This window comes from Mesoplodon mirus (genome assembly GCF_964341445.2).
Source record: "Mesoplodon mirus genome assembly, chromosome: 8".
Classification (NCBI taxonomy): domain Eukaryota; kingdom Metazoa; phylum Chordata; class Mammalia; order Artiodactyla; family Ziphiidae; genus Mesoplodon; species Mesoplodon mirus.
Window position 1 is genome coordinate 9,132,333 of NC_138984.1, and position 22,664 is coordinate 9,154,996.

A 22,664-nucleotide genomic window follows, 5' to 3' on the forward strand; every position below is an offset into this window, starting at 1 on the left:
CACGTTTCTGTGTGGCCTAAAGTTCACCACCCATCCCCATTAGTTATTCTTCCATGTTAGGCAATGAAGTTGAAACAATCCTTGAGGTCAGAGATATTGTTTCAATCTTCTAATGACCATTGGGCATTTAGTGTGCACTCAATCACTGTATGTTGGATAAGTGAATAAATGAGTATCATTTCACTTAGGAACAGATTACTTGCTGTCTCCTAAGCAAATATTAGCCTACAATAAAAAGATTGTTCTAAAGGTGCATATCAGATTATTTTACAACACAGCAGCTGTCATCAAAAGGTGTTAGTGACCTTTGTGAGGAGCCAGGAAGCTGTCATGTGGTGCTGAGAGTGACACTGAAGATTCCAGAAGCCAAGGGGCAAGAGAGGTTCTGAGAGGCACAGAGGACCCACAGAGGTAATAATGGGTCCTGAGATCCACCACTTGGGGAGCTTCTGTTCTTGCTCATTGGGAGATGCGAAATATAGAGGTAACTGCAGGTTGTTGCTAAAAAGTGCTGCACCCACAAATAAGGGTAGAATCTGTTGGTAGGACGTTGTCAGCTTATGTGGGTAATCTAACTGAGTAACCCTTGGCACCTGGGGAATGGTACAGATGCTGGTCTTTAATATACTCACTAAGTAGGGCAAATAATATGATAGTTTCCCTTTAGGAAATCCAGTGGGTGAAATGTCCCAAGGACTTAGAGTTCAAACTGTCCAGAATATGTCAGATAATGTAAAGGCCTGGACCTCACATTCCCAGTGGAACATGAAGTCCCACTGGCCAGCTACGTCTGACCTGTCTTAGAAGTCTGTGAACGTCTTGAATGGCCATTTCTACATGAAGTGTATAAGAATGGCACTTCTCACCCCCTCCTTCTTCTCAAGTTCTCATTCATACCCAACCCTGGAAAAACCATCACCATGTCCTGAATCAACACTGCACCGTACATATTTGTTCGTTTCATCCATAGAGGAAGGAATCACTTTCATAGATAGAAGGGAGGTCTGCACAGCCCCCCTTGAGGAGCTGAAAGAGTGGCATCAGAGTAAACAATTTTCCAGGTCAGCCCCTCCTATACTTAGACTGTGAATAAACTTTTGCTCCATCAGATTTCATTAAAGTTAGGAAATAGTAACATGATTTTAAAAATCTGGGTTTGAGTTGAAGATGACCCTATCATCTTATTAGGATATATTTTTATGTATTCCAGCATCATGTCTTCTTTTACAACTTTGACACCCTTTCATCTGCATCTATAGCTAAAGCACATCCATGGGGTCTATTTTGATGGTTCCTTATCACCTCCATCTCAAATGGTTTACCATTCAAAGAAGATCTTGCCATATATACAACATAGTGTTCAAAGTAGCAACACTGAAGTTGCATACCCAGAGTTTTTAAAAGGTGGGAGTGGGGTGTTGGAGGAAGTTTAATAATAATTACCCAGTTGAGAAACCACAGAATAATACACAGTGCATGAAAAATCAGTTACGTGATGAGAACTTGTAGAAAGTTATGCAATAATCACCTTTCTCATCCTGCCATATTTCCTTGGAGGGTTACGGAGAAATTTTTTCTGAAAGATAAAAAGATTTAAGTATATGGTTGGCCTGTGAGTCTCGCATTTCCAACCTCCTCCCAAATATTTCTACCTGGATGTCCCACTGTCAGCCCAAAGCCAAGGTGTCTAAATGAGAAACCATCTCCCTCTCCTCACTTGTACTTCTTCTAGAATTCAATCAGTGGCAGCTTAAAAATCATCTTTAGAACTTTTTTTTCCTCCTGTGCTTTTTTCCTAACTTTAAGAGGTTTTCCTTCATAATCTCTTTGACACCTCTCACCTCCTCTCCATTTCCACCAGTGTCACTCAAGCTTGAGTCCCTCTGCCAGGGCTAGTCAATCAACACACATTTATCCCATGCCTATTTGGTGCCAGACATTCTGGCCAATCTTGGGCACACAAAGATGGACAAACCCAAGAGGGGTCTAGAGAGAAAAAGGGGATGCATGGAAGGATGAGAATAAAACAGTATAAGAAAGGCCTTTGTAATGGGCTCAAGAAGCCTAGGGAAGGGATGGTCAGGGTCAGGTCAGGCAGGGAATACTCAGGGAAAAATGGCATTTGAGCTGAGCACTGCATGTTGAGTGTAGGTTTCTTGGGCTGAAAGACACTGAAGTCATTTCAAGTCCCCATGGCCACCTAAAACACTATTTTAAATATGACATTTCACACCTCAGAAGACTTCACTGATTTTGCATTATCTATATTGTGAGTTTAAACACATTAGCCTGGCATTAAGTCCCTCCACAAACAACTCCAGTTGATGGATTATGCCTTATCACATACAATATGTTTACCTCAACCATGGTTCTGGTTTTCGTGCCATTCTTTGTCCGGAGTAACTTCTTCCTACTTGTTTGATTGTAAACTGTCTTCTTCTTTCAGTGCATAAAGCTGTCTGTATGAACCTGAGTCAGAATGACCTTTCCTTCCTCCAAGCTCCTGCATCCATCCTGACAGAGCTCCTTTTACAACAGTGATGTGCTGCATTGTACTGAGGTTAGGAATGTGGAACACCTCTCCCCAGGTGAGAGGATAAACTCAGAGGCATCTGGGCTTTAGCTAAAACTCATCTGGACTTTAGCCATAACTCATCTGGACTTTAGCCATAACAAATATTTGGTGAGCAAATAGTGACCTTATTCTTGGGGCACAGCAAGGAAAGTCACATCTCCCATCCCTGTCACTGGAATACCTCTATCAGCCAACGTAGGGGCATCCCACCGCAGCGAACACTTAACTTCCAGTTCTTGGATCTTTCGTGGCCTCCTCTGATTTCAAATTCCCTGGGGGTGAACCAGTCTCCATTCTCACTCTGTATACACTTCACCCAAACTCCTGTAAGACCAGGGTAAGTTAATCTTTAGCCCTCTTTGTTCTCAGATGGTGGGCTCCCAACACACTAGATCTGGACCTACCCAGTTTGGTCTCAAGATCTAAAACAGGAGAGTCTAGCCTTCCCTTTCAGGCTTCAGAATCCCCAAACCTAGCCTTTAAGTCCCCTCAAAGGATATTAACTGCTTTGTGGCAACATTTCCTTAACCAATGTGCAACAACAACAACAAAATGATAATTACCATCAAAATCAACCTTTTAAAAGTATGTCAAAATCACCTACAAAGGAAAAGGAAGTGATTTTGAAGAGTGAGACCATTTTAATTTGCTAGGGATAGAGAACAAGTCAGAATCTCCTATGGACTTTGGGGAACCTCAGGTTGGGACTAAGGTCTCCAATGGGGGCTCTGCAGCTCAGAACGGCACCACAGCAGCATCTGTGCCCTTTATTATACTTTTCACCCAGTTTAATGGCATTATTGAACAGAGATTTTCCCATCCCTGAAATCATGGATAGCTGATATTAAAAATAATTGTGAAATGTTATCCAATGGAAAATCTCAGTTATGTATAAAAGATAATCATATGCTTAACATCACTAGTCATTAGAGAAATGCAAGTCAAACCCACAGTGAGATACCATTTCACACCCACTAAGATGGCCATCATAGAAAAGTCAGACAATAACAAGTGTTGGCAAGGAAGTAGAGAAATGGGAGCCCTCATACATTGCTGGTGGGAATATAAAACAGTACAGCCACTGTGGAAAACATTTTGGTGTTTCTTCAGTAGGTTAAACATGGAATCATCATATGAACCAGCAATTCCACTCCTAGGTATATACCCAAAAGAATTAAAAACATATGTTCACACAAAAACTTGTACATGAATGTTCAAAACAACATCATTCATAATAGTGAAAGAGTGGAAACAATCCAAACTGATGAAAAGATAAACAAAATATGGTATATACATACCATGGAATATTATATTATTGGGCAATAAGAAGGAATGAAGTACTAATACATACTATTACATGGATGAACCTTGAAAACATAATCTTAAGTGAGAGAGCCAGTCCCAAAAGGGCACATATTATATGATTCCATTTAAATGAAATACCTAGAATAGGCCAATTTATGGAGCAGAAAATAGATTAGTGGAGAGAAAACAGATTAGCCCAGTTTAGGGCTGGGTGGCGGGGTGGGGTTAGGTGGGAATGGGCATTGATTGCTAATAGACATGGAGTTTCCTTTAGTGAAAAAATATTCTGACAAAAATATTCTAAAATTAGATTGTGGTGATGGCTGTACCATCTTGTGAATATACAAATAAAACTCAACATCGAGTCGTACACTCTCAGTGGTGAATTGTATCTCGGTTAAGCTGTTTAAATACTTTACCTCAATTATGTACATTAATTCCTCGCAGCTACACCATGAAGCAGGTTTTTAATGATTTCTCTTTTTGGATGAAGAAATTCAAGGTCAGAAAGGTCCCATTCTCTACTCGGCTGAATCAGTCCCTCTCAACATAGCTGAGGCTGGGACTCAGGTTGTCTGATTCTGAATTCTGTTCTATCCTTACTACATCAAGCACCTGCCTTGGTGATAATCATCCAGAGGGAGAGAGGATATGAAGTTGGAGGCTGAGGGCCTCTTCCCTTTTATTTCTGCTTCATTTCTCTTTGCCCTCCCCATGGACACTTTCACATGGGAGTAAGCACCTAAAATGTATGATTTCTTAAAGTGTGAAAATAGCAACTTAGGGATCCCTTCCTCCTTCTCTCAAGCCAAACCATTGTCCCAATTCCTTCAACTATGTGTAATTCACATGGATAATTCCATTACTTCTCGTGATCCCTTCAGATAGGAATTGCAAATAGACCATAAAACCCACCTTTTTTCAATTTCTTCTTATGTAACATCCCCTTCACCTCACCACAGGTCACAGGAAGTATCTGATAGTGAAAATCCACTTTTTCATACCTGCGCTTTCTTTGCCCTGAAAGAGAAGATTCCTTCATTATCTCATTTTCAATTGCACACGTACTGCTTCTCCCATGCTGAGTTTGTTCCTATAAAGGTATGGAGGAACTTAGAAAGCTTTATTCCATAAATCTCTAGAGTCAAAGTCTTTCTTCCAAGTGGCATTTTTGATACATAACTACAGAATGTCTACCTCTACCTCATCCCTCAAATCTCACACAAAACAGAATGTGTTAACAGAGAAATCGGGCTTCAGTAAAACTGTCTTAGCTCCCAGTCCAGTCAGCCCCACTGATTCTTACATGACAATGAAACATACAGCTGCATCATGTTCTGAAGTGAACCTCCAGTTATACTATTTCACTGCAGTTAGGTAGCTGGAACAAAGCGAGAGACTGTACTTGCATCTCCCTACTTGAGCTCTGGTTAGTGAGCAGAGAGAGAATAATGATGGGGGAACCTAATGGAGCTGACGTCTGCCTTCTCTTTGTGTTCTCTGCTTTGCTTCACTTCTCCCTCACGTCGGCTTTCTCCTTAGCTGAAAGAGGAGTTCAGGAAGCTCTAGGATAATCTGCAAGTTGCATGGTGGGGAGGGCTGCTAGAGACCTGATTCCACAGAAGTAGGGGTGAAAGGTCTTCAAACTAGCTCAAGGAGGATGTGTAACTGATGCTGACCCTCCAGCCAATGTTTTAGAGCTATGATGGGAAGAGGGGGAGCTGTCCATGGTCCAGTTTTGAGGTAGTAGGCTAGTAGAACTGGGATGAACTGAGAAGGATGGTGTGGGCCTAATTCACTCTCTTGCTTTACAGATGAAGAAATTGAAGCAAAAGCTGTCAAGTGACAGGTCCAAGCCCACACACTCAGGAGAAGAGAATGACAGACTTCTGACTACCACCCCAGGCCACCCGTGGTGTGCAACTTCTGACTCTCTGTGTAGCAGGAAAAGGGTCTGCTAAATAATGTGTGGGTTGTATATGTGCCCTTTATATGAAAGCAGGCTATTTCCAGCTTGAAAGTTATCAGTTCAGCGAAGACAGCATCACTGTGGTAGCCCCTGGACCCACTGGGTCTGGTTTAGATCTGTCACCAAGTTACTTGTTTGTGGAATTATCTTCTTTTTCTTTCATACACATTTTGAAAATGGACCAAATCATATACGTTTTCCAACAGTTAGTAAAGCTACATAAAGCAATTAGGGAAATGGATTTATCAGTAAAAACACAGAGTAAAGCACAGGAAATGAGCTGCATAATTATTGAGAGTGTATTCCCCTTTTCTTCTTTACCTCTTAAGTTTTTTCTGTGGGGCTCTGTCATATGAGTTAGGTGGAGTCTCTGTCTGCCTCTCTTTCTCCCTGAGAAAATAGAAAAAATAATGCACAAAGAAAAATATTTAATGCCTAGTCCTTAAGCACCAAGAATTAAATGGCAAATCTTAGACTCATTTTTACTTTTCATTGTCCCACATTAGTAAAACAAACAAATAATAGAAATCAGCATTTTATTTATGTCTCAAGCAGCCATGTGTTGAGTGCTTAATAGATGCCAATTGTACATCGACTAATGTACAATTAAAGGAAGTGAGTTAAGGGAAACCCTATGTGGGCTTCACAGGTGAGACACATGTCCTGCACATCACCTAGAATGAAGTTATTTGTACATTTGTGTTGAAAGTTTTAGTAATGTGACCAAGAGTTTTGTCCACCTGGGTTTAGACAAAGATATTAGAATCGAAGAAACTAACAAGAAGTCTAATCAAGAGAATGGGTAGAACTGAGTCCTCCAAAACCTTGATTTCAAATAGTAATTAAGGACTGACTCAGTAGATGTTGCAGCAGAGGATGTTCTTTATTTACAAGTTAATTGACTGTGGATATGCATCTCAGTATGTTTGCTATCATTCACATGTGTCTTATTTTCTAAGGTAGGAAGATAAATTCGTTTCCTGCTTTCTGTGTTCAATGCCTACTGTCAAATGACCGCCATCTGGTGGTGCTGGGTGGGGTAATACAGACCCCAAGAAGAAATATTTTCCAGACTACTCCTTCCTAACTGCTGCAAACTCCAAGCAGATTATGAGCATATATCAGACCAGCAAAGTAAAAAGGCTCTTTCCTTCAGTCAAACCCAAAATGGACGCATTGGTTGGAAAAATAATCCCACTTTCTGGTCTTTAGACTAAGCAGTTACTGAGAGGGTTTTCATTTCCTCAAGATCAAAATGGCCTCATGGGACAAATGTTGATGATTAGACCTTATCAGAAGATCAAACAAGTCACAACTTTGCAAGTTGTCACCCTGTTGTTACTTAACAAGAGAATAGAATCTCAGACAAGAAGCCTACAGAGATTTCTAAACTTATGAAATCTTAAGTTTAAGAAATCTTAAAACTTAAAGAAATTTCTAAACATACGAAAGTAGAAGACTTGGATAGTATAGCCATGGGCTAAGGAGAACCACTAACAAGACAGAACTGCAGTTCTTAAAGAGGCAGGTTAATCTTTTGACTCCCTCTCACTTCCTCCATCTGGAAGGTGGGTTCACCAGGCAATAGCAGGTCACCCACCCAGGTATGGCTTTCTGAGGCTCTCCGCACCTCCTCTCACCCAAGATGCCAAAGTGGTGGAATACTCTAGAAGACCAGGATATTTCTGGTTCTCTTTGTCATTCCTCCCTCCTCTTCTAAAGGTCCATGCTCACAGCCCAGTGAGAAGAGATCCAGACATCTCATGCCTGCCTCTCCCATAGTCCAGTTTGGCTTGGCACTAAAGCTCTGATTACAACCTTGGACAGTCCAGCAAATGCAGAGTTCTTTCTTGTTCTCTGTCTCTATCTGTTGCTTCTGGTTATATCTTTCCTGGATAGTAGGTATGTTGGATTTACCTTTCATCAAATCTGTTAGGCCTAATATTTGTAGAGAGAAAAAGGAAATACATTGAAGTCCATTCTAGTCTTTTCTTTGGAGCTTCTAGTAAAAGGAGATTTGGAGCTTAAAACCCACTAATTCATAATATAGCGCCATTGTATTTTACCTTCAAAACAGATTGGCTGAGCAAAGCAGGACTTAACTATTTCTGTGTCCCCAGGCTGTAGTACCCATTTAATAACACTGAAACGCCATAACAAACCCTAATAAATACTATGGCAGTCAGATTATAATATAAGGTTATTTTTTTTAATTGTTGTGTTTGGTATTAACCTCTAGAAGTAAATGTGACAATTTTAAATTTAATACTGTTTTCGGGCCTCCCTGGTGGCGCAGTGGTTGAGAGTCCGCCTGCCGATGCAGGGGATACGGGTTCGTGCCCTGGTCTGGGAGGATCCCATATGCCGCGGAGCGGCTGGGCCCGTGAGCCATGGCCGCTGGGCCTGCGCATCCGGAGCCTGTGCTCCGCAACGGGAGAGGCCACAACAGTGAGAGGCCCGCATACCGCAAAAAAAAAAAAAAAAAAAAAAAAAAATTTAATACTGTTTTCTCAAAATCTCAGTAGAACTAAGTCCCAGCAGTTGAGAACAATTCACTAAGTGCCAAAAAGGGTGACCAACTGCCCCAGTCTGTTCAGGACTAAGGGGTATCCAGGATGCAGGACTTTCAGTGGCAGAACTTGGAAAGTCCTGGGCAAACCGGGTCGAGTTGGTCACCTTACTTCACAGCCTACGTCCAAAGGCAATGCACCGAACCACCTATGCGACCATCCAAAGTATTAGTGGAAGAGGTTATGGCGGCCCTAGCTCTTCACTCATATCCAGGCTACATTTCTTTCCAAAAAAGTCAAGCTGGTGCCTCTTCCCTCACTGTGGAGTTAATGAAAGCATCTCGTAGAGGAAAGAGCTAGTGATTGTGCACTTTCCTTATCCAGTGTCATCTCACAGCTGTGCCTGTCAGGTAAGACACTTCCACACTCTTATCTCTCCTCTCTCATCCACTTCCCCAATCCTGAATGGGCTCAAGCCAGCAGCTCTTGAGTGGGAGTAGGGCCAAGAGAGAATGAGAGAAGACCCCGATTATGCCACCTCTCCACTGCAGGTGCTTCAGACCAAGCTTGCTCAGGCAGAAGGCAGGGAGGTGCTTTGAATTGGAGAAAATACTTAAGTTTTAATACCAGGCCTGAAAGGACCCCCCAAAACTGGAAAAAGACTCTTGTTCCTGTGAAAAGGGAACAGAAAAATGCTATGACCTGCCCAAGATAGGAAAAACTCATCTAGAAGGTAGATTTGAAAGGGCAATGAGAGAATGAACTTACTTTCTGTTTACAATTTATAAAAACTAGCCATTTTAATAAACCAATAATACAAGGTAAAGGAATTTTCATGAAAAACAGATAAAACTCAGAGGAAAACAAAATTAGGTCCTGGGCAGAGAAGAGCTATGATAGAAATGCAAACAATTTACAATCCTGGCTCCAAATGGGTTGCTTTCTAAAGATTTCATGGCTCTCAAATTGACTGGTAAGCTTGACTAGTAAAAAATTAAGGAAGACCTGTGTTCCTCAAAACTTTAGCAAAATTTCTATTGACCCCCAGGGCAAAATAGAAGTGGCACAAACAATCTTACTGCTGATTTTGGCAGGGTCCTGCACATGCATTTTCACCTTCTTTCTACTCGAGGCCAGTTGGCCAGCAGCGTTGCTGTTGTCTAGGGGTAGGCAGGGGAAAAGACAGAGTTATGCAAACAGCAGCTGACATGTGAAACGAAAAGCAAGCGAGGAATTTTATGAGAGGGTATAATATAGTGGAAATAAAACATCAACTAGGAGCCAGAAACCCAGGAAAATCCACTTAAACCTCTGTCCCTGTCTCTTCCTCCATAACATAGACATACTATTGTTGTTCTATATTATCACAGAACATCAAGTGTTAAAGGTTTTTGAAAGTGCTTTATAAGCTGTGTATTACAAAGTACAATACCATAACTTATGGCTGTCTAATTGTAAAAATACATAAGAAACGTATCAATCTACCACTGAACATGTGTTGAAAAGAGTTCAATTCAGAAGTATCAAAAAAAAAAAGAAAGCAAGTGAGGGAATATGGGTTTGAATTCTGAACCCCCTTGCACTATACACTCAGACAAGAAAGAAAGTTATGGCAAGGGATCTCAAGCAGGGGTCCAGAGCATTCTCTACTTACGAGGGACCACTTTTAAAGTACATACAAGATTTCATTATACTTTGGAAAAAAGTGGTTTAGAATTTATGTATGGACACATAGACCTAAATGAAAATGTCATAATGATTAAATACAAATATTTAGTGTTTTGAAAATAAGCATTCTTAAAATGGAAGCAACCACTTTTTTCTTTCTTTCTGAACAATATTATACACATTCACTAATAGTGCAGCCATGTAAATTGGCAAGAATGTAAGATACATAGATTAGTGAAAATTAATAAATTTTAATTGGACTCTAAAATCTTGTATAGATCTAGTAATTCAAAATCGGAAATCATGTGGAAAATGAAGTCTAGCCCTCATTGTCTAGAGAAAAGTTGTTCCTTAAACCACTACTAAAATGAACAAGATTTCAGGGGTCTGATTAGAAGTAATATATACACGTTATTGGAAACTCAGAAAATAAAAATTGCATGAAACATCACCATCTGGAGATAGCCACAATTAACTTGTTAGACTTTTCTTTTGCATATTTTACTGTTTAAATGACACTTTTCCATCACAATAGTTGAACATGTTTAATATTTTGAGTATATACACATACCTTTAAAAAACACAAATAAAAATGTAAACTGTAAATGTAAACACCTATATTCCAATGACCAAATTCAACTACTGCATATATTTTTATGGATGTACTGACACTGATTTTCCTATATATCTATATCTATGTCTCCCTCTATATATAGATGGATAAATATGTATAAATAAGGATTTATAGAGATATAAAAACAAATAATGCTTATAATATATTTTCTTTAACACACACATACATGCACACATATACACATACAGTCTGCTTTATTCATTTAGCCTTTAGAACATCTCTCCAAATTAATGTTTCTTGACCTAGGAAAGAAGCCACATATTGAGGATGGCAGTGTCTCGGTAGCATTTAGCTCTGGACGATTACACATGTGAGATATAAACCATTTTGTTGAAGCCACTGTATTTTGGGGCCTCTTTATTAAAGTGTCTTGGCCTATATCCTGACTGACATAGTAGCTAGGAAACTATTATTGTCCTCAAGAGACTGCAGGCTGCAAGAAGACAATAAGCAGTGCCTTATAAACTGAACAGGTGTGACTACTTCACTTTGCTGCTTACCTTTTTGATGTATGTTTCTCTGACGTTTAATTTTTACTCTTGTCCAGGAATGCCCTTTCTTTTTTTCTTAAAAAAAACATAATAAAGTTAATTACTTAGAGCTGTAAATATAATTCTCAAAGCCTTATATATCAGTAGTTTTCAAGTATTTTTTTCAGACCTTAGTTCACAAGAATGGGGCAAACTTCTTAACTACCAGTGTAGCAGTGTGAGGTTGACTTTGAGCTGTATTTTACCCTGCGTAGATTTGGAGACTATAGGAGATGACTTTCTCTTGAACAAATATCAATTTGTTCCCTTTTCAAGTGTTTTTATGTAAATTCAAATGTTCTGAAGTTGGGAGGCATTCTCAACTTTAATATGGAGAACTGCCATTAAATAATCTCTGTATTCTTGCAGTTGTAACACAAACCTTCTCACTTATGTTTAATATAGTGCCTGAAATTCCCAGAGGACTTAAGGAAACAGAGTGGATTTTGTGTTGTGTTTTGCTTTCTTGTGTGTGATATGAAGATGTGTGAATGTGGGAAGACCACTGGTGCTGGGCAAGTAGCTCAGTGCTGACTTACAAGGCAGGAAGGGCCAAAAAGCCTTGCTCTTCAAATGGAAATGCTCTATTCAAGAATGCTGGATCTACCATATGATCCAGCAACCCCACTCCTGGGCATATATCCGGAAAAGAAGAAAACTCTAATTCAAAAAGATACATGCACCCCAGTGTTCACAGCAGCACTCTTTACAGTAGCCAAGACATGAAAGCCACCTAAGTGTCCATCAGCAGATGAATGGATAAAGATGTGGTATATCTCTACAATGGAATATTACTCAACCATAAAAAAAGAACAAAATGACATTTGCAGCAACATGGATGGGCCTAGAGATTATCATATTAAGTGAATTAACTCAGAGAAACACAGATATCCTGTGATATCACTTATATGTGGAATCTAAAAAAATGATACAAATGAACTTACTTACAACACAGAAATAGACTCACCGACATAGAAAATAAACTTATGGTTACCAGAGGGAAAAGGAGTATGGAGGGACAAACTAGGAGTATGGGATTAACAGTTACTACTATATACAAAATAGATAAACAACAAGCTATATTTACTGTATAGCACAGGGACCTATACTCAGTATCTTGTAATAACCTATAATAGAAAAGAATCTGGGGGCTTCCCTGGTGGCGCAGTGGTTGAGAGTCTGCCTGCTGATGCAGGGGACACGGGTTCGTGCCCCGGTCAGGGAAGATCCCACATGCCGCGGAGCGGCTGGGCCCATGAGCCATGGCCGCTGAGCCTGCGTGTCCGGAGCCTGTGCTCTGCGACGGGAGAGGCCACAACTGTGAGAGGTCCGCGTACCGCAAAAAAAAAAAAAAGAAAGAAAGAAAAGAATCTGAAAAATATATATCTATAACTGACTCACTTTGCTGTACACCTGAAACTAATACAATATTGTAAATCAATTAATTCAATTTAAAAAGAAAAAAAAAAGAGAATGCAGCGACTGCCCCAGTGGCACCTTGGCTTTCTATTCTACTTCACAGCCTGAAGTAAATCTCAGCCTCACTGAGGTCTTCCATTCACCAAGATTCCCCAGAGGCCTGGGCCTGGTGCACTGATGCTTGGCTAAGCTGACAGCCAAAGTCCACTGGGCCACTGTGGCTGTTTGGCCTCAGAGCCAGCTTGGCAGAACCAAAGCAGATGTGGTCACTCCTCTGGTTAGCGGAAGTCAGATGACTGGGCTTTTGCACATAAGCTACATGCTTGGTCGGCCATGTGGAAAACTACAGACTGGCAGAGTAGGGACACCGATCTCTGAGGCAGTGATTGTAGAAACGAACCGTGGTGCTGATTGACCAGTCTGGGCCCCTCATGGGAATGCCCAGGTGCCTGGTCTTTACTGACAGATGCTGACATCATGATTCTGATGCAGGGGTTATGGCTGATCTCCAGGCTCGTGACTCCTGCTAGAAGCTGACCCATTTGTCCCACGTGGGGGGGAGCCACATCGCAAGGGGCTTTGCCTCTACCTGCTCCTGCCTGACCAGGCTTCAAGATGCTCTTGGGGTTATGGGTGGTGCCGCAACATGGTCTATACTTCCGCTTACAGACCAGCTGACCCTGGCCGTACCATTGTGACCCTAGAAAGGCATGGGTATCTTGAGCCTGGCTGCCTGGACCACTGCAGTCTGACAATGATGTGCCGTTTAACAAAAGAGCTCTTCACAATGCACTGACTATCTGACCCACATCCCTCATCTCCTGTCCATACACCTCTGTAAGGCTCTTTGGTTACTGAAGGTAGCTGTCTCCAGAAAGGGATCAGCTCCTTCCTGGATAATGATCAGGACAAAAGTGGTGAGGGGTTAATGGTATTATATAGGGCAATTCTGAAAATCCAGGATTCTGTTTGAACATTCCTGGGAATGATGCCTCATTCTTTCCCCAACCAGCCTGGAAGGCACAGCCTTGGAGGGCCTAAGGGATTCAGATTTAATTCTGGTTATTTTATGAAAGTGCCTTTGCCCCACTTGTATCTGACTATTCTGAATGAAAGGTCTGAGTGGGAATAAGAAATGATTGGGAAAGAAATACGAAGTCCCAGCCACTGGAATGTTACACACAGATTTTGCAGCAGTGAAGGAAGAAAACTCCAGGCATCTGAGGAGGGAATCCCATAAGCTCTAGAAGGTACAGGGGATGGAGGTACATTAATAATATCCACCTTTCAGAACTTCTCTGAATCCTTCTTCCAGAAGGAAAATGCTTGGTACAGCTCTCCCACTACAAAGATGAGGAATCTACTATTCACCAGATACAAGAAAAGGAGCTGGTCCCAGCGTCTGCATATCCCATGCAGAATACCTCCGGACATCACCCCCACCCCCATTCTCAGCCATTCTATGGTGGGGGGTGAAGAATGAACACCATCTGGTTGCTGTCATGGACAAAGAGGACAGATCAGATGGACTGTCCTCAGGAAGTATCTGCCCTCCAAATCAAGGACTGGATGCAATGAACAGAACTGGGAACTTTAAGGCTTACAGTTGGCCAGGGGCCCACCCTGGAGATACTGTCCACCTTCCCCCTGGCTGATGTATGTCCCATTAGGGGACCTCAACCACTGTAAATGTTTCCCTTCCAGAGGCACCATGTGTGCCCTTGGGATTGTACTTCTTGTGTGAAAGCCAGGCATTTACTTGCCTCTCTCATGCAAACGTGGAGAATTACACCTTAGGGGTGGTCATTAGAGACCTAAGGCACTTATGGTTTATGAAATTCATTAAATGCAGCAGGAAATAAATTGAATGGATTTTGTCCTAGCCTCCATTGGTTGGATTAATCAGTGTGGCTGGTGGAATGGTATCTTCATGGGGAAATTTGCCAGAATCTGACGTGTGAGTGAATTTGTTGCGGGGGGAGGGTTGTTCTGTGGCATTTCCACATGGCTGAGAGTATCTTTTCAAGGATGTTTGAACAGCTAACAGCTTTGGAAGCTAGAGATAGTGTAGCCTTCCACGTCAGAGTGCAGATTTGTTTCATGACCAATATAAAAAAATGTCTCCCTCCTTAGAAATATTCCAGAATAGTAAAATTTTCTTAAATTCCAGCTAATAATATAAGGTATCCCTCATGGATAAGTTTCGTGCAGGTTTGCTAGTAACCCCCTTCTAAGACTGGGGGTATTCCTCAACTTGGGCACAGCTTGTGTGTGCCATATTACTAACCCCTATGTGGGTTTAGGGAGACAAAAAAACTGATGCACCTAGCCTATATCTCAGCAGTTTAATTTATAGGAATTTATACAAGAGGTATAAAGGCATAGAGCCACAGAAAGGTTTCTACAAGAATGTTCATTGCAGCTTTTTCATATTAGCCCCAAACTGGAAACACTTGCGGTGTCAATCAATAGAAGAAAGTATACACAAAATATGGTATAGTCATACAATGTAACCTATTTTGTGACAAAATGGTACAAACTACTGATATATTCAACAATATGGATAAATCTCAAAAACATGATGCTGAGTGGAATAAACCTCACACCAAAAGAGAACATGCTCTAAAATCATATATAAAGTTTTATACAAAGCCAAATTAAGTTATCATGAAAAAAATAAGAATAGTGGTTGCCACTGATGAGTGAGGGATAAGGATATACCAGAAAGGGCATAAGGGTTGTTTCCAGGACGATGGTCATGTTCTGTATCCTGATAAGGATTTGGATTACATGGGACAATACATTTATTAAAACTCATCAATGGTACACTTAGTATTTGTACATTTCATTATAAACTTTATCTTGCAAACAAGTATTGAACTCTAGTTAATGATGTACATGCTGAAGTATTTGGGGAGAAGTGTACTGACATCTGCAACTTTGAAATGTTTCAAACTTGAAGATGGGTTAGTGGATATATAGAGAAATGGATAGATGGAAAGAAATCTGATAAAGCAAGAATAGTACAATGTTAATTGTGAATCTATGTTAAAGTATTCTGGTGTTTACTGTAAAATTCTCCCAAGTTTTCTCTAAATTTAAATTTTCCATGATTCAGTGTTGGAGAAAGAGCTTTTAGAGAGAAAGGACAGATTATTTACCAAGAAATGACAATCACAATAAAAGAGGAATTTGCATCAGTCACAAAACAGATTCTAGAAGACAATGTAGTAAACACTTTACTAATGAAAAATAAAAGTCAACCTAGAAATTTTAACCTTGGGTCTATCAAAAAAAAAGACAAATTTGCACATACAACACTTGAAAAATTTACCACTTAGAGACCACGCACTAAAAGAACCAAAGGATTTAATTCAGCTAGACAAAAAGCAAAATCAAAGAAAAGAAACAATGATGAGTACATAAAATGATTTTTTAAAATTTTAATTTAAGTAAATATCAACTGCAAAAATCATAATATTAATAGTTTCAAAATTATAATTAAAAGAAAATAAAATGTTAAACAATAGCTAAATGGTAGAGATGGACGGTCAACATGTAGTGAATCCATACTAAGATCCTTGTCATCTTTGGGGATTGGGGCATGGTTAAAAAGATTACAGAAATTTATCTCTAATCGCCAAACCAGCAGGGAAAAAAGGTGGAATATAGAATTCTATCTCAGTCCATTTGAAAGTAGGAAAGAGACACAAAAACACAGAAAAATGAAGATGAACAGTGATATAGAATATGTAAGCCCACATATATTAGGAATCAGAATAAATGTAAACAAATAAAATTTAACTATTAAAAGATGAGGATTATCAGAGAAGTTTAGAAAAAGCTAAGTGTTGTTACATAGGCCTAAAACAAAGCTGCAAAAAAGGGCTTAATGCAAAGGGAGTAAAAAACATCAAAAACATAAAACATAAAAGTTCATGGAACAGTATCAGCACCCTGAAAGAGAGATTTAAGATCAAAAGCATTAATAGGGAGAAAGAGGAACACTGTATAATAATAATAGGAAAAAATCCACTAAGTTATACAGTCATGAATAGCCTCAAAGTATTTAAAGTAAAACAACAGAGTAGTGAGGAGGCAAATACACAACCATGTGGGAGAACTTACCACATCTAAATATAAACCTGATAGAAAGAATATAAGCTACTTTAGAAGATTTAGAAGAACCAAACACCAAAGTTGTGCTTGATAAAGACTGTTTATGGGGAGAGGCCAGATCCCAAGAAATAGTTCAATGCACACTATTTTTAAGTGGCACAGAACATTCACAAATATTGACATAAATTAGCATGCAAAGGAACTTTCAACAAATTTTAAAGAATTGATGAGGTCAGTTTGTTAAAACTCATCCAATCATACCTTAACAGTGATGAGTGCTATTATAGAAAATTATAGCTCAATAAAGCTGACAAGGAAAGTAAAAATGTGCAAGATCTATTTAAAAAACTAAAACTTTGTTGAAGGACATAAAACGTGATCTGAATAAATGAGTAGTTCATTCTCCATGTAAAAACCTCATTTCTACCCAAATTTATCTCCAAATTGAATGTATTTTCAAAGTTCCAATGCAGTTGGGGAGGTATTAAGAGGAAATCTTGATTGATTCTAAAATTCATGCACAGTGAGGGAGCCAGAATTACTGAAATTCTGAAACCTCCTTTTCTCTTGCTTCTTATTATATTTTTTTACTTTTTTTCTTTGTTAAAAAAAAGTATAACAAGTAAGAATAGAAAATTTTACTTTAAAGCACTGTAATTAAACTGACTTGATAACACGGTATTGTGAAGCAATTATATTCCAATAAAGACCTATTAAAAAAAAATAAACTGACCAGCATTTCAGAGTAGAGTCAGACACAGATCTGTGAATACAGGAAAAGGCACAAAAGGGCATTAAAATCATGAAGAAAAAAGTGTTGGTGTTCATAGGCACATGAAAAGATGTTCAACATCGCTAATCATCAGGGAAATGAAAATCAAAACCACAATGAGATATCACCTCACACCTGTCAGAATGACTATCATCAAAAAGAATACAAATAGCAAAGTTGGCAAGAACGTAGAGAAAAGGGAACCCTCCTACCCTGTTGGTGGGAATGTAAGTTGGTGCAGCCACTGTGGAAAAAAGTATGGGGGTTTCTAAAAAAACTAAAAATAGAACTATCATATGGCCCAGCAATCCCACTCCTGGGCATATAGCCAAAGAACACAAAAACACTAATTTGAAAAGATACATGTATCCCAATATTTACAGCAGCATTATTTACGCTGCCAAGATATGGAAGCAACCTAAGTGTCCATCAACAGATGAATGGAAAAAGAAGATGTGGTGTGTGTGTATATATATATATATATATATATATATATATATATATATATATATATATATAATGGAATACTACTCAGCCATAAAAAAGAATGAATTTTTGCCATTTGAAGCAATATGGATGGATTTGGAGGGAATTATGCTACGTGAAATAAGTCAGACAGAGAAAGGCAAATACTGTATTATATAACTTATATTTAGAACCTAAAAAAACACAACAAAGTAGTCGAATATAACAAAAAAGTAGCAGACACAGATACAGAGAACAAACTAGTGGTTACTAGTGGTGAGAAGGAAGAGGGGAGGGGAAATATAGGGATGGGGATTAAGAGGTACAAACTATTAGGTATAAAACAAGCTACAAGAATGTATTGTACATCATGGGGAATATAGCAAATATTTTATAATAACTATAAATGGAATATAACCTTTAAAAACTGTGAATCACTATATTGTACACCTGTAACATATAATACTGTACATCAACTATACTTCAATTTAAAAAAAAAGTGTTGGTGTTATTCCTTGTAATTACTATCTCACATGATACACAAAGAGGTGAATCCTATGTGAATAATAGATTTAAGCATTTAAAAGCACTAAGTGCTTCAAATATTCTAGAAGCAAATATAAATATTTTAAAAATCTTGAGATGGAAAATATCTTTGTACATTGTAAACAAAACCTAGAAGCCATAAAGGAAAACCCTGATAGATTTTACTACATAAAATTTTCAAATTTCTCTAGAACAAAATATGCTATAAACAAACCTAAGAGAATAACATCAAATGAGACAAAATACTAACCACATACATAGGCAAAATTTTATATATATATATATATATATATATATATATATTCCTATGCTTGTTCAGCATAGTAAAAAAAATGATAGCAATACTGAGCAAGGCATACACACCAGCCATTTTTATTTATTTATTTATTTTCATCAGCCATTTTTAGAAAAAGGAAAACAAACAACGAATAACAAATGAAAAGTGCTCGACCACAACAAAAATGAGAGCAATGCAAATTAAAGCAGAATGAAATGAAACTTTTTACAATTAAGTTTGGCAAAATGTTAAATGTTTATAATGTCTGTGCATGATATACTGATTTAAACTAAGGGAAATGTAACAGTAAGAATAGATTTATGATATAATATGTTAGTATATGATATAAATGAGTTAATACATGCATAGAAAAATCTGGAAAGATATACATCAATCAAAATTTACAAAGAGCATATATTTTAAAATTTTAAGAACAACAAAATTTTTGAAAAAATATAAGTCTCACTGAACTAAAATCAAAGAATCCAGAGAGCTCTGTTCCTTTCTGGAAGCCGTAGGGGATAATTCATTTCTTTACCTTTTCCAGCTTCCGAAGGCTGCCCACATTTCTTGGCTCATTGCTCCCTGCCTTAATCTTCAAAGCCAGCCACATTGTATCTCTCTGATCATTATCTGATAGTCACATACCCCTCTCTCCATAGCAGGAAAGGTTTTCTGATTTTAAGGACCCCTGTGATTTGATGGGGGCCACCCAGATAATCTAGAAAAATCTCTGCATCTCAAAATCCTTAACTTAATCACACCATCAAAGTCTCTGTTGCCAGGTGAAGTAACAGATTACAGGTTCCAGGCACTAGAAAAAGGACATCTCTGTTTCTGTTGGTATGACGTTTTCAAGAATCTTATCAATCTCTGATGTATGTCATGGGGATCTCCTCCATTAGACAACAGTCTCTTCTACAGATCTTTCCTGTATACTCACATATCTATTTTTCACTTCTGCTGAGATGGCTGAAGGTATCTATGGGTCACAAACCTAACCTCTTCGAAGATCATTTTATATGACTGAATACCCTGACTTTTCACTACTTCTGGGGCATTAGCAAAAAGTTATACAGCCACACTCTTGGTTGTCACTGCAGAACACGTTTTTCTGACAATGAAACTCCTAATATGAGCATCTTTTGCAATCTGAATAGGCTAAGAATTTTCCAAATCATCAAGTTCTTATTCCTTTTGTTTAGCAGTTCTTCCCTTGACTTATCTCTTTCCTCTCACAGTTTACTCTAAGCAGCAACATGAAACCAGCTGCACCTTTACCATAGTACTTAGAAATCTCCTTAGCTATATATCCAGAAAATTCTGCTTTCTGCATAACTTCAGGATAGAATTTCACTGAGCTTTCTGCCACTATATAATAAGGATCCCCTTTCCTTTAATTTCCAAAAACATGTTCCTTATTTCCTTCAGTGACACCTTTAAACTAACAGTGGTTTCATGACAATTTACGCATTCTCTAATATGATATAGGTTTTCTCTACCATGTTTTTCACTTCCAAGTCCTCACAAGCAGAGTCTTCAGCACCACCTTTCTACTAACAAACTGCTCAAGGCAATCTAGACATTCTCTATCATTCTACTTAAAGTTCTTCTTATAACCCAATTTCCCTCTGGCCATTGCCCAATTCCAAAGCTACTTCCACATTTTCGGGAATGCATTATTAGCTGCACCCCACTTCCCATGGCCAAAAATTCTGCATTACTCTTTTATTGCTGCCATAACAAATGACCTCAAATTTAGTGACTTAAAACAATTTATTATCTTACACTTGTGTCGGTTAGAAGTCTGACAAGGGTCTCTCTGGGCTGAAATCAAGGTTTCAGTAGGCCTTCATTCCTGTATGGAGGCTGTAGAGGAAAATCTATTTCTTTTACTTTCCCAGCTTCTAGGAGCCACCCATATTCCTTTTTCCTCCCCTTCATCTGCAAAGCCAGCAATATTGCATCTCTCTGTGACTATCTTCCATAATCGCTTCTCCCTCTCTTCACAGCCAGACACACTTCTTCCTTTTTTAAGGCCCATTTGATGATATTGGATGCACCACAATAATCCAGGATAATCGCCCCTTTCAAGGTCCCTATCTTAATTATATCTGTAAAATCCCTTTTGCCATGTAAGAGAACAGATTACAGGTTCCAGAGATTAGGATATAGACATCTTTATGGGGCTGTCATATTATTAATATTTATTATTATAAATAATAATAATGAAACTGGCCTTAAAAACTCATTTTAATATCAAAAGCAAGTAAAACTGTATGCACTCTTACTTCTTTTCCTCTTGAGTTTTCCCAAAGTAGAGTTGTTTCCAAGATCCACAGTATCTAGAAAAAACAGGTGGTGAGGAAACAAAAATGAATAAATAAAAGTTATAAATCTTAGGATGATTCATACGGCAAAAGGCTTGAATTTATAAAGATGTTTGGGTTATAACCTGTCCCTTCCTTCTAAAGGAACTAAACCTACTGAATTGAGAAGTGAGAGTCCAGGATGGGCCCTGGGTCTTCCTTTATTTCTTAATGGGACTTTGAAAAACATTCTTCAATACCTATGTACTTCAGTTTACTCAGGGATATTTGTCTAGTTCTTAAGAATTTTGTTAGGATTAAATAAGATTTGATGTACAAAACTTAATAGGATCACTATATAAACAAGTGACATGCTGGAGAACATCTATCAAAAATATGTGCTGGGGGCTTCCCTGGTGGCGCAGTGGTTGAGGGTCCGCCTGCCGATGCAGGGGACACGGGTTTGTGCCCCGGTCTGGGAAGATCCCACATGCCGTGGAGTGGCTGGGCCCATGAGCCATGGCCGCTGAGCCTGCGCGTCCAGAGCCTGTGCTCCGCAACGGGAGATACCACAGCACTGAGAGGCCCGCGTACCGCAAAAAAAAAAAAAAAAAAAAAAAAAAAAAAAATGTGCTGGGTTAAGAATAGTTGATCTGAAGTCTTTTCTCCTGACAATTAAGTGACAGGACTAGTTATCTCTTGAGACCTTTCTAAGGTTGGGAAAAAAATGACACTATTATCTACTAGTGGACATACACTTGACTTTCTTGGGTGACAGGGATAGAAAACATTGTAAATCACAAGGCTTTATTAGTAATATACTGATATAATAAACAATGTACTGCCATTTTTAAAAGTGTATTTCCACTACATCATCCATATATAATCAACATGGGCCATCCCTTAAACACAATTTTATAATGATCTCTTACTTCCCTGCTCTTCCCAAAAGGATCAGGTCAAGCAAATGCAGAGATCAGGATACTGGGAGGGACTGGACCACCTGCCACCACCCAACCTGCGTCTGTGTTACCAGTGGAGCCACCCCCATCTCACCACACTCAGGTAGGCTTACCCATCCTGGCACTAGCTTCTTTACTTTCAGTACTTCCTTCTGGACCTCTTGGCACATCTTTTGAGAAACACATAACACAAGGACACTTCTCATTTCCAACTGTTGGTAGCTCTGTTCCTGGGCCAAAATTGTGAATTATGAGGACTCTTCATTCCCCTAGTGATCCTCTTTTCTGAACCCTTGTTGATCCCACTTTTTCTACTTCTTCCTCTGAAATCTTTCATTGATCCTCCCTACACCTGATTCTTCCTTTAAGTCTCCCTTTCCCCCTTCCTCATCCTTTTCTCTTTACCAGAATTTGTTTCTGTTTTTTTTCTTAATTCATAATTACCTTGTCTATCGTAAGATGGTGGACTAGAAGTTAGATCTTCAGAATCTCCTTCTGTATTCATTCGGAGAGCTTCTAGTTTGCCAGATACTAAAGAGAAACAGGAAAATTACCGTCCACAGACCCTGAGACAGTGATTAGGGAAGAGTTCCTGGGGATCTCA

At 39.0% G+C, this 22,664-nt stretch overlaps 1 protein-coding gene across 7 annotated transcripts in view; it reads right to left on the reverse strand.

Annotated features, from left to right (window-relative positions):
* SP140 (SP140 nuclear body protein) overlaps positions 1–22,664 on the reverse strand; it is a 78,482-nt gene that overhangs the window by 6,339 nt on the left and 49,479 nt on the right. For 5 of the 7 annotated variants that reach the window (XM_082631032.1, XM_082631036.1, XM_082631035.1 and 2 more), the window contains 9 exons: positions 22,505–22,591; positions 22,174–22,290; positions 21,081–21,134; positions 11,162–11,227; positions 9,439–9,519; positions 6,171–6,239; positions 4,796–4,900; positions 2,757–2,899; positions 1,529–1,576 (listed from right to left, as the gene is read on the reverse strand). In XM_082631032.1, coding sequence (XP_082487158.1) covers positions 1,529–1,576; positions 2,757–2,899; positions 4,796–4,900; positions 6,171–6,239; positions 9,439–9,519; positions 11,162–11,227; positions 21,081–21,134; positions 22,174–22,290; positions 22,505–22,591 — 770 coding nt within the window. The remainder of the gene's footprint in view (positions 1–1,528; positions 1,577–2,756; positions 2,900–4,795; positions 4,901–6,170; positions 6,240–9,438; positions 9,520–11,161; positions 11,228–21,080; positions 21,135–22,173; positions 22,291–22,504; positions 22,592–22,664) is intronic. The other 2 variants (XM_082631034.1, XM_082631037.1) reach the window with 2 other exon arrangements.